General features: G+C 35.9%; 1 protein-coding gene across 2 annotated transcripts; it reads right to left on the bottom strand.

Moving 5' to 3' along the window:
• Positions 1-2269: 2269 nt before the first annotated feature.
• Positions 2270-3495, bottom strand: CXCL11 (C-X-C motif chemokine ligand 11). Of its 2 annotated transcripts, none has more exons than XM_047090369.1 (4): positions 3435-3495; positions 2731-2857; positions 2543-2615; positions 2270-2311 (listed from the first exon to the last, which is right to left on the bottom strand). In XM_047090369.1, the coding sequence occupies exons 1-4, from the start codon at positions 3493-3495 to the stop codon at positions 2270-2272; spliced, it is 303 nt and encodes a 100-aa protein (XP_046946325.1). The 2 variants fall into 2 exon arrangements, with proteins under 2 accessions (XP_046946325.1, XP_046946326.1); XM_047090370.1 differs by having other exon boundaries at positions 2287-2311; positions 2538-2615.
• Positions 3496-12635: the final 9140 nt, after the last annotated feature.

Genomic DNA, 12635 nt, shown 5'->3' on the forward strand with positions numbered 1-12635 from the left:
TTTTCTAAGAAAAAGAATCCCAGATTACAGACCTTTTAGCTCTTTTGTTAGGTTTATTCCTAGATATCTTATGTATTTTGGCACAATTGTAAATGGGATTGATTCCTTTTTTTCTTTTTCTGCTGCTTCATTATTGGTGTATAGAAATGCAACGACAATATGGAGGTTCCTCAAAAAACTAAAAATAGAACTACCCTACAACCCAGCAATTGCACTACTAGGTATTTATCCAAGGGATACAGGTGTGCTGTTTCGAAGGGACACATGCACCCTCATGTTTATAGCAGCACTATCAACAATAGCCAAAGTATGGAAAGAGCCCAAATGTCCATCGATGGATGATGAATGGATAAAGAAGATGTGGTGTATATACATATATATACAATGGGAGTATTACTTGGCAGTCAAAAAGAATGAAATCTTGCCACTTGCAACTAGGTGGATGGAACTGGAGTGAAATTAGAGAAGGACAAAAATCATATGACTTCACTCATATGTGGACTTTAAGAGACAAAACAGATGAACATAAGAGAAGGGAAACAAAAATAATATAAAAACAGGGAGGGGGACAAAACAGAAGAGACTCATAAATATGGAGAACAAACAGAGGGTTACTGGAGGGGTTGTGGGGGGGGGGATGGGCTAAATGGGTAAGGGGCACTAAGGAATCTACTCCTGAAATCATTGTTGCACTATATGCTAACTAATTTGGATGTAAATTTTAAAAAATAAAAAAAATGCAACAGATTTCTGTACATTGATTTTGTATCCTGTGACTTTACTGAATTTGTGTATCAGTTCTAGCAGTTTTTTGGTAGAGTCTTTCGTTTTCTATGTAGGGTATCGTGTCATCTGCAGATAGTGAAAGTTTGACTGCCCTCCTTGCTGATTTGGATGCCTTTTCTTGTTGTTGTCTGATTGCTGTGGCTAGAATTTCTAGTACTGTGTTAAATAACAGTGGTGAGAATGGACATCCCTGCCTTGTTCCTGGCCATAGAGAAAAAGCTCTCATTCTTTCCCCATTGAGGATGATATTATCTGTGAGTCTTTTGTATATGGCCTTTAGTATGTTGAGGTATGTTCCCCCTAACCCTACTTTGTTGAGGATTTTTATCATGAATGAATATTGTACTTTGTGAAATGCCACATTATGGAAAGAGCCCAAATCCATCGACTGATGAATAAAGAAGAAATGGAATTATTTCTCCAGAGGAATGAAATCTTGCCATTTGCAATGGATGGAGCTAGAGAGTATTATGCTAAGCGACATAAGAGAAAGACCAATACCATATGATTTCACTCTTATGTGGAATTTAAGAAAACAAATGAACCTGGGAGGAAAAAAAAAAGGCAAAATGAGAAACAGAGTCTTAACTCTAGAAAACAAACTGATGGTTACCAGAGGGGAGGTGGGGGGGTGGGAGGCTAAATAGGTGATGGGGAATAAGGAGGGCACTTGTGATGAGCACCGGGTGTTGTATGAATCACAGAATTCTACACCTGAAACTAATACTACACTGTATGTTAATTAATTGGAATTTAAATTAAAAAAGAAAAGAATCCCAAAAAGTAAAGGTGATTGCCAGACATTTGCATATATTTATTTTTCAACATTTTTTTGGTAGATAAAAGTGTTGTGTATTTAAAATGTGTCCAAAATACTGCTACAGTTTACAAGAATAGATAAAATACACAATAGACACACACACCTTTATTGCATTAAAACATCTCAATGAAAAGTTGCTGAAAAAAATCAAATTAAGACAAAGCTACTAATTCAGTTATGAAATATTTGCACTCATACCAGTTTTCCTTAGCTTATGTTTTTTATAGTACATTTCATAAATTATAGCCTTTTATAAAATGGGAATATATATAAGAACTTTTTCCCTAGATATATATGTGCTGTATTATTTTAGGGTAAAAAATGGATTTGTATTAAAACTATTTGGGGAATGTTTATTACACACATGTATGCTTTTGACTTATAAGGTCTTCTTGAGTCCAGTAATATTATGTCTCCATTGTAACTAAAGGTTGTAATATGGCAGATAGATCAAGTACAGAGACATAACTTCTAGAGACAGAAATGTTTTCATTGTCACAGAATAATTATAACCATCAGAACTCTGAGGTTCATTGACGCAGAAATGCATGAATGTACATTGCAACAGGCAGGAGAAACTCACTTTCCTCTTGTGGAATTCTTATCACTTCAGTTGTCATGGTTAAACATGTTCTAGGTTTTCAAATTTTCTTTCCCAGGACTTCATACATCTTGATATTTTAAAAAATTCGTTCTTTTAATTTTCTGAAATGAGAAAATGAGAGTTTTAAAAACATTGTGCTATTCTTGTTTCCAAGTGATTGAGGTGACATGTAAAATATATGGCAGGAGAGGAAAACTAGTTATAACCAAAGACCTCTTATCAAAATGCTTCACATAAAATCATAGAAGAATCCTATTTGCAGCTGTCTGTTTTTTCAAAAGATCTGTCATGGATAAAACCAGTTATAAAATGGAAGTAATCTGGTACCCTACCTTGATTATAATGTTTGCTTGCTTCGATTTGGGATTTAGGCATCTTTGTCCTTTATGTGCTTTCAAGGTGATACTGTTAAGGAAGATCCAAAACAGTCTTAAATTTTGGATGGAAAAACATAAGTAAAACAAAAACACAAAACAAAAAAGCTTCTACCACTGTCATCTTTAGCGAGTTCATTACTTACATCACTTCTATTTTGTTACAGTTGTTACTTGGGTAAATTATGGTGGCTTTCTCAATATCTGCCACTTTCACTGCTTTTACTCCAGGGCCTATGCAAAGACAGCGTCCCCATTTGAACATGGGGAAACCTAGAACAGATCATAGCATCAGTTACTAATACATCTGATTGCAGCAGATCGCTGTAGTTTATAATCCTGGTGAAAAACATAAGCAGGGTTTTCATTAAGGATAAAGATAGCAATTTGTCAAATAGCACTTGACACTGCTGTCACTGGGAAAGGAACTAAAGTCAGGTGTTGATTTTTCTCTTTAAATTTGTGAACAAACCATTCAAGAATAAAGGGAAACATGAAGGTTTATTGGAGGTTAAGCTTATTTGCCTCTTGCTTTTAGGCTGAAGAATTTTTCCAGTAAGCTAATAACATTACCTCATATAAATCTTAACAGACATTTAAGATTATTGCTTAAGGCTCTTGGCAGATATTGTAGCCAAATCAAAAATTCCATGAAGTATATCATTTCTAGTTTCAATAATCATCTCTAGTGCCTTACATACTTCAAACATTTTCTGTCAAAGCAGTAGTAACTTCTAATGTATGAGGTTAAATAAAAATTGACTGAATCTTGTAGGAAAAGATGGAAGAAAAGACATTTGAAGCACTAGAAAAGAAATTTATAGGTTAAGAAATAAAAAGTACCATATACCTTGAACAATTGTAGCACAGAATATCACAGCCAAGACTATAACCATGCCCTTCACATTCATGTTTGTCTTTCACTGCTGTTGCTGCTGCTTCAGCATTAATACTCTTCTTGGAGGGAATAGAAATGCTGAACATGAAAGGCAGTTCTTTATCAGCATATGTAGGGCATTTTTATACACGTGCATTCCTCTTAGGGCAGCAGGAATTCCCCTCCTTGAGTCATGGTGCTTTTTTGCTTCCATGAGTTTCTGTTTTGTTATTTTCTAAATATCACTGTCCTTTCCTATATGTTACAGTGCTGCAAGTAATAGGAATGTGAAAGCACTTTTAAAGAGTAAAGAGCTATATAAATATAGAATAGGGGCACCCAGATTGGAACTAGCCTTCTCAAAGTAGCATTTCCTAGAAATGTATTTCATTATGGAACTAACAACGAACAATGAATTCTGATTGCCATTCAGGAAGATTGTCTTCCTATTTTCAGTCTATTCATCCTCCCTTCTTCACGTAACTGTATAAAAGAACATTTTTATTTTTTTTATCACTTTACTTTTGCTTTTAGGTCCAGATTCTCACCTGTAAGGGGTACCTTATTTGACATCAAATGACATTTATTTAACCTTATTTATATTTATGCTGACTATAATTGCACATTTAAACAAGTGTCCCTGTACTTCTGAATTTATATCCATTTCTTTCTGCACATTTAACAGTTTTTACTTTGTATATATTTTAGCACTGTTATTTACTGTATAAAGTTGTGGGACTTGTGGATTTAAAAAAAAATGACCATCTTTTCTTATGTATCTTTACCTTTTCCAATTAAGCTTTCTAGAGCTTTTTGTTTTAAATGGGTCATATATGCTGGGGTGCCTGGGTGGCTCAGTCAGTTAAGCGTCCAGCTTTGGCTCAGGTCATGATCTCACGGCTTGTGAGTTCGAGCCCTGTGTTGCGCTCTGTGCTGACAGCTCAGAGCTTGGAGCCTGCTTCAGATTCTGTGTCTTCCCTCTCTACCCCTCCCCTGCTCACTCTGTGTCTCTCTCTCTGTCTCTCAAAAATAAATACTAAAAAAAGAATAAATGGATCATATGCAGATACTTTAAAATGTCATACCTAAAGGACTTTTAATGGGTGAATTTAATTATTTAGTGGATAACTGGTTGTCTGTAAACTTTTAAAAATGCTTTCCTGCTATTTTTTGTTTTCTTTTTTCTAAATTACAGTACAGTTAATAGTGTTCTATTAGTTTCTGGTGTACAATATAGTGATTAAAAAATTACTTACTTTTACTCAGTGTTCCTCATGATAGATGAATTCTTAAGCTTCTTCACCTATTTCACTCATTCCCCCCACTCACCTCCTCTCTGGTAACTGTCAGCTTGTTCTCTATAGTTAAGGGTCAGTTTTTTGGTTTGTGTCTTTTTTTTCATTGTTTTTCGTAAATTCCATATAAAAGTGAGATCATATGGTATTTGTCTTCTCTGAGTGACTTATTTCACTTAGTATTACACTTTTTAGATCCATCCATGTTGTTGCAAATGGCAAGATTAAGATTTCATTCTTTTTTATGGCTGAGTAATATTTCGTGTGTGTGTGTGTGTGTGTGTGTGTGTGTGTGTGTGTATCACCTTTATCCATTCATCTGGATGGACACTAGGGCTGTTTCTGTGACTATTATAAATAAGGTTGCATATATCCTTTTGAATTAGTGTTTTTGTATTCTTTGGTTAAATACCCAGTAGTGTGATTATTGGATCGTATGGTAGTTCTATTTTAAAATTTTGAGGAATCTCTTATTTTTTCCATAGGCATGGCAACGGTTTGCATTCACAGATTGCTTTCTCATTTAAATTTCTTTTCTTTAACATTTTTCTTACGTGACTTGAAAAGAATACATTGTTTTACATTTTGCTAGTAATCTTTAAAATTTTTGTTACCTTTTCTATTTACATCAACTGTAAGTAGTAGCTTGTAGTTCCTCCTTTTGTAAGATGAGAATATAGCCTAATTTTGTTACATAATCTGGGATATATAGATAGTTAAGTGTTTTCAGGTGATTATTTTTTATTATTGAGCTTCTTTTTGAGAATTATCATTTACATTTTATCCTGAAATCACATACTTATTTACATATATTCCACATACAAAATTCTTTTAAAAACTAAAAATTTTTAAATTTAATCTAGGGGCGCCTGGGTGGCGCAGTCGGTTAAGCGTCCGACTTCAGCCAGGTCACGATCTCACGGTCCGTGAGTTCGAGCCCCGCGTCAGGCTCTGGGCTGATGGCTCAGAGCCTGGAGCCTGTTTCCGATTCTGTGTCTCCCTCTCTCTCTGCCCCTCCCCCATTCATGCTCTGTCTCTCTCTGTCCCAAAAATAAATAAACGTTGAAAAAAAAAATTAAATTTAATCTTTATTATTTTCACAGTCTAATTTTTATTGAGATATAATTTAGATCTCCCAAAATTTACCTTTTTAAAGTATACAGTTTAGCGGTTTTTAGTAAGGTGGTATATAATATCTGATAATAAAAACTATTTTGTTTTCATTCCATTAGTCTTGGCTTCAGGAGTAGATTTACTGGATTCATCACTTACATACAACACCCAGTGCTCATCCCAACAAGTGCCCTCCTCAATGCCCATCACCTATTTTCCCTACCCCCAACCCTCCACCCTCATAAACCTTCAGTTCTCTATATTTAAGAGTCTCTTATGGTTTTCCCTCCCTCTCTGTTTGTATCTTATTTTTCCTTCCCTTCCCCTATGGTTTTCTGTTAAGTTTCTCAAATACCACACATGAGTGAAATCATATGGTATCGTTCTCTGACTTATTTCACTTAGCATTAATACCCTCCATTTCCATCCACATTGTTGCAAATGGCAAGGTTGATACTATACATGGAAAACCAGAAAGACTCCACCAAAAAACTGCTAGAACTGATACATGAATTTGGCAGAGTCACAGGACATAAAATCAGTGTACAGAAATTGGTTGCATTTCTATACACCAATAATGAAGCAACAGAAAGATATCAAGGAATTGATTCCATTTACAATTGCACCAAGAACCATAATATACCTAGGAATAAACCTAACCAAAGAGGTAAAAGAAAACTGAACACTGAAAACTATAGAAAGGTTATAAAAGAAATTGAAGAAGACACAAAGAAATGGAAAAGCATTCCTTGCTCATGGACTGGAAAAACAAATACTGTTAAAATGTCGATACTACCCAAAGCAATCCACACATTCAGTGCAATCCCAATCAAAATAGCACCAGTATTCTTCTCAGAGTTAGAACAAAGAATCCTAAAATTTGTATGGAACCACAAAAGACCCCAAAAAGCCAAAGTAATGTTGAAAAAGACAGCCAATGCTAGAGGCATCACAATCCCAGAATTTAGCCTGTATTACAAATCTGTAATCATCAATACAGTATGGTATTGGCACGAAAACAGACACATAGACCAATGGAATAGAATAAGAGAACCCAGAAATTCCTTGAGGCTTCTAATGTGTCACCTGTTATTTACTGCCTTTGCTTCCAGCTCATGTCTAACTGACTGCCTACTCTGTCAGTCCTTTCTTCTCTTTCTGTCGTGGTTTGCTGGCTTTCTTCAGTGTTACATTTGCATTTCTTTTTATTTATTCTTTGCATGTATATTACTGGATTTTGATTTATTGTCACCATTATGGTTGTGTGTAATCTTTTGTGCATATAGCTATCTATATTATGTTGATGATCTTTTAGTTTGAAACCAATTTTTAGTCCCTTTATCCCCATGTTTTAGGTATATGGTGTCATATTTTACATCTTTTAATTTTGTGAGTTCCTTGACTGATTTTTTTTAATAGAAATATTCATTTTTGCTGCTTTTGTGTTTCTTATTTTCATACTGTCATTTTGGTCTTTCCACTCAGAGTCCTCTTTAATATTTCTTTCAGGTATAGTTTAGTAGTCCATGAACTCCTTTCATTTTTGTTTTTCTGGAAAACTCTCTCTCCTTCTATTGTGAATGATAGCCTGGCTAGATAGTGTATTTTTGCCTGTAGATTTTTTCCCATTCAGCACTCCTGTTAGGCTTGCCAGCTTTATGCTGAAAAATCACTGATAGAGTTGGGATATTTCCCTTGTATGTAATTGTTTTCTTTGGTCTTGATGCTTAATTTTTCAACATTCTGCCATTTTAATTACAATATGTCTTGGTGTGGATCTGCTTTTGTTGATTTTGTTGTGGGTTCTTGATGCCTCCTGGCTCTGGATATTAGTTTCCTTCTCCCAGATAGTGAAGCTAATAATTTCTTAAAATAAATTTTTCTGCCCCTTTTACTCTTCTTTTGGAAGAATGTTATTTTATTTACATATTATACATTTGATGGAATCACTGAGTTGCCTAAGTCTGTTCCACTTTGTAGATGTCTTTCTCCTCTTTTGTTCAGCTTGATTACTTTCCATTACATTGTTTTCTAGGTCACTAATTCATTCCTGTGCTTCTTCCAGCCTGCTGTTCATTCCATCAGATGTGTTTCTCATTTCACTTAGTAAACCCTTTGTCTCTGTGTTATTCCTTCAGTAGCCATCATCACCATACTGACCTTCCCATGCTTGAGAGAGCCACTGCTAGCCATTTATCTTTCTTTTCCTTCTCAGAATGCCAGAAATAATGGAATCAGAATCTTGGCACACCTTGTATGAAAGATTACTGAACTCAACCAAAGTTCTGGTTTTAAAGGAAAGACATCTGAAAGATAAACACAAAGAGAAAAAATAAGCTTTAAGTTTCCAGTGATTGAAGATTTGAAAAATAGTTACAGTTCAGTTTACTTTGCTTCTTAACTATGCTTGTTCATCATCAGATACAGGCTATCTATTGTATCTTGTTCCTGGAGTTGAATGGTGGTTTTCCATTGTCTTAATTAAATTTATTGCAAAGGAGAGGGTTTCCAGGAATAGCTAAGCTACAGGTGATTTATTGAACTACAGCTTTTTCATTTTCGTGGAAATTAGTCAATTAAGCTTTTGATCTACCATTCCTTGTCGGAAAGGAAGGCTAATGTTTACCTTCTTGGAATGAGAGTTATCAAATAACAATCATTATTTGCCTTTTAAAATCTGGCAAAGCATAGCATATAAATATTGTTTGTGTTTTTTAGGGCCAAATTTACTTGCCTTGGCATGTTACTTTTTGTCAGGTTTACTGCCAAGTTATTTTAGTAGGTTATAATTAACAAGTGTCAAAGAAACTACTTGATTTGTTTTTTCAATAATTCAGAAGGAAAAAAAGAATAGGGGTTTACAATGAATTACTTCCCTTTAAAGTTAAGGTAAAATTTAAAAACCTCAAATGTTAAAATTTAGAACCCAGAAGAAGAGACAATCAAGTTCTATTATATCATTAAATAGATTAACCCTCTTTCCCATGTCTTCTATACTCCTCACAGAATGCTGCCAGTAGCATGTATTGGGCCAGGAGCAGTGGGTTGTGCAGAGCAACTTCAATATCACCATAAACTTCAGAGAAATTATTTTTCTCACAACAAAGGCAGCTTTGTGCGTGGCCTTCAACTGGCCGCCTGGAAAATGACTGCAGTCTACAACTGCCAGGTCAATGTGGATGTTCATGTTAATTTTCCAAGTTGGGAAACAACATGCCCTATTGTTAAGGGATAGAAACATGTGAGAGATTAGCAATGAACAACTACAAACAACTAACTGAAAAGTTTCATTCAGTAAGGGAAAATTGTGCAGTAGCTTTACTTATCATTAGTTTATTTCCATTGCTCTTCAGAAAAGTTGGAAAAGAGAAGAAAATAGATCTAGCTGGTATTATTTCAGGGCTGGTTGGAAAAAGAGTATTGCACAAAAGGATTGTTCCTGGAGAGATGAGTCCCGCATGTGCCTGTTAGAGGAGCTATGTGTGTAAGGTATGAAGCCGCATTGGATTTATTTGTACTGCATATATTTTATAGTAAGATAAGTAAAATAGCCATTTATAAGGAGCATTTTGGTACATGTGGCTTGCCAGTTGCAGCTAAAGGTTAGTCAGTGTAATGTTTTAAATAGATATAGACAAGACTATAAAAACAGAAGGACTGGAAGGATATTTTTGTTACAAATATTTCTTAGATTATCTTGATACTTAGAATAAATGACTTTCTTTTGGAAAGGAAACAATTGTTTAAGAAAACAATTCTTAAATATTTAGATGGGCTGTGTATTATTTTTATTTTGTATATTATGCTGAATGCCATTTTCCTTTTTTATAAAAAGCCAACAAAACTTTATTCTCATTTCTAAGATTTTCCTAACTTCTTGAAAAGTTCCATCTTAGAAACATATCTATCCTACCTTACTTTCTATGTTTCCTAACTGCCCTATTCTTATTTTTAATGTGGGGGTAGGTGAGCACTCAGAGGTGTGGTTAGGGAAGCATGGCTCACTCATCAGCTCTAGTTCTGCCTTTCACCTTGCATCTGTAGCAGTTATGGGCTGAATAACAGTAACAGGATTGGCGATAGAGACCAAAACTGCCGTCATTTGTTGGATGCCTGCCATATGCTATGTATTGTACATAGTGTCTCACTAGTGCTCACAATAATCCTGCAAGAAAGAGTACTACCACCTGCTTTTTAAAGAAGAAAATGAGGCTTCAAGAGATTATGTAACCCTCCTTCAAAAAATTTAACACATTTAGTAACACTTTAGTACTAAAGTTGCAGAGTTGAGACAACAGCAATGATAAAGCACACTTGCATTCCCTTCTTCTGTGATGGAAGAGGGGAGTGAAAGGCAATCTCAAAGGTCTGACTTTGTAACTCCTAGATACAGGCCACCTTAGAAAATAGAAAATTCCAAAGAAGATTGAAGTAGAAAACTAAGTATGGAACAGTTTTGAATAAATGGAATCTGAGAGTCCTGGTGAGAAAGCAGCTAAGAAAGCTTGAGAATGTCTAGAGCTGCATTTAATTTACGCTGTGAGACTTCTTAAAATTTCCCCTTTGTTAGTAATGTTTATCCTCTATTTCTCCATCATGGGTAGCAGTAGTGACCCTTAGAAAACTTCAGTACAACTGATACTTACTCCAAGTATAGAGAAAAAGGAAAGAAGCCTATGTTCTTTTAACAATTAGCTGAGATGGACAGAAACTCTGGTCTTAGGTAGTAAGTAGCTAATGTCAGTGCAGTAGGCCATTCTTCGCCATTTGAACCCTATTTCCGAACCCTCAATTTTGGCAATATGTTCAAGGCTCTGAACATATTGCCAAAATTGAGGGTTCGGAAATAGGGTTCAAATGGCGAGGAATCCGAGAGTTATGGAAAAGAGGCAGTTTTAGAGTAAGTGGAGAGCAGTCCTGGGAATTGCTATAACAACAAGTATTATTACTTAACAGCAGCTGAATAATGAAATGTTGAATGTATTTAGATAGACCAGGAAAGAGACAGAGTTCCTGTTGCCCATCAGGTTGGGGACAGAGTGAATAAGAAAGAAATGTATTCCTGACATTTTAAGTTGAGACCTGTAGTATATTTCTCCCTAGAAAAATAATACATATTAGATTAGTTGGATTTCTAGGCTAGTCTGCTAAAGTTACTTCATAAGCCTGCTAAAATAGAATTACCTCTTGACTTGAAATATAGACCCTGTTGTGGGGGAAAAAAAAAATCATCCAATCGAAAATAATGAGTCTTCAGGGTGCTTGGATGGCTCAGTTGGTTGAGCACCTGACTCTTGATTTTGGTCAGGTCATGCTCTCATGGTCATGGGATTGAGCTCCTCATCGGGCTCTGTGCTGACAGCCTGGAGCTTGCTTGCGATTCTCTCTTTCCCTGTCTCTGTCCCTCCCCTGCTCATGTGCACACGCTCTCTGAATAAACATAAAAAAAAAATAATGGGTTTTCAAATGAATTTTTGAATTAAGTTCCACTGATAAGTGGAGAACTACTTGTAAATTAGAATTAAAGAAAATCTAGTCAAACTTTGGGAAGTTTTCATGGCTTACAGATATTCATTAACATGATAATTTACTCTTAATTTTTATCAAATCAAAAATAATAGTGACACTTTTGAGTAATACTGATCAGTTATTTTATAGAATGTTTCACAATTTTGGCTTATTTTTATGTCAATGAGGTTATGCATTTTTTTGGCAAGAAAACTGGAAAATGTGGTTATGTGTTTCTCAGTGTATCATATAAAGGAATTCATAATGTTAATATGTTTTATTACTATTAATACTCATTTTAATCATTTTGTAAAGTTTGTGTCTGCCAGGAAGAACTGCCACAGACTGGGGCAGATTAAGAAGAAATAATGAAATACAGTGTGGGTCTTGGATAGGATCCTAGCAGAAAGGACATAGGTGGAAAAATCGGTGAAATTATTTCTTCAGTAACGTGTGTAGTTTAGTCACCAATGTTCATTTTCTTTTCCTGATAATTGTACTGAGGTGACATAAGATGTTAACAGTGGGAGGAGAAGAAGAGTGAGGGAGATAAGGATACACTGTACTATTTTTGCAACTTTGTAAAAGTCTAAAATTAACTCAGAAGTTAAAAATAGTACCTAGTACTTACATAGTGCCTACTATGTGCCAGACTATGCATCTGTTTACTCTTTGATTCCTCTCAACAACCTTGGGAGGGGAGCTATTATTATGCCCAATTGGCAGATAAGCAAACTGGATACAGAGAGGGGCACCTGAGTGGCTCACTTAGCTGTCTGACTTCTGCTCAGGTCATGATTTCACAGTTTGTGGGTTCAAGTCCTGCATCGGGCTCTGCGCTGACAGCTCAGAGCCTGGAACCTGCTTCAGTTTCTGTGTCTCTGTCTCTCTCTGCCCGATTCCTGCTCGCACTGTGTGTCTCTATCAAAAATAAACATTAAAAAAAAAAAAACTCGACACAGAGAAGTAAAAAACAAGCCCAGTGTTATGTGGTTATTAAGAGGTCACATAGCGATTCAAGAGGAAGGGAAGATGGCGGCGTAGGAGGACGCTGGGCTCACCACACATCCTGCTGGTCACTTAGATTCCACCCACACCTGCCTAAATAACCCAGAAAACCGCCAGAAGACTAGCAGAACGGAGTCTCCAGAGCCAAGCGCAGATGAGAGGCCCACGGAAGAGGGTAGGAAGGGTAGAGAGGCGGTGCGCGCTGCACGGACTGGCGGGAAGGAGCCGGAGCGGAGGGGCAGGTGGCCAG

Source organism: Lynx rufus, unplaced genomic scaffold (genome assembly GCF_022079265.1).
Source record: "Lynx rufus isolate CCGP_SWC_20201006 ecotype Redwood Valley unplaced genomic scaffold, mLynRuf1.p SCAF_3, whole genome shotgun sequence".
In the NCBI taxonomy this organism is placed as follows: Eukaryota; Metazoa; Chordata; class Mammalia; order Carnivora; family Felidae; genus Lynx; species Lynx rufus.

What these genes read in the sequence shown, in the direction of transcription:
- CXCL11 (XM_047090369.1), bottom strand. Translation starts at nt 3,495, where the DNA reads ATGAATGTGAAGGGCATGGTTATAGTCTTGGCTGTGATATTCTGTGCT. An exon ending in TGTAACAAAATAGAAGTGAT is followed by an intron (nt 2,616 to 2,730) that starts GTAAGTAATGAA and finishes CTTCCTTAACAG; the next exon opens with TATCACCTTGAAAGCACATA. An exon ending in AAGCAAACATTATAATCAAG is followed by an intron (nt 2,312 to 2,542) that starts GTAGGGTACCAG and finishes TTCTCATTTCAG; the next exon opens with AAAATTAAAAGAACGAATTT.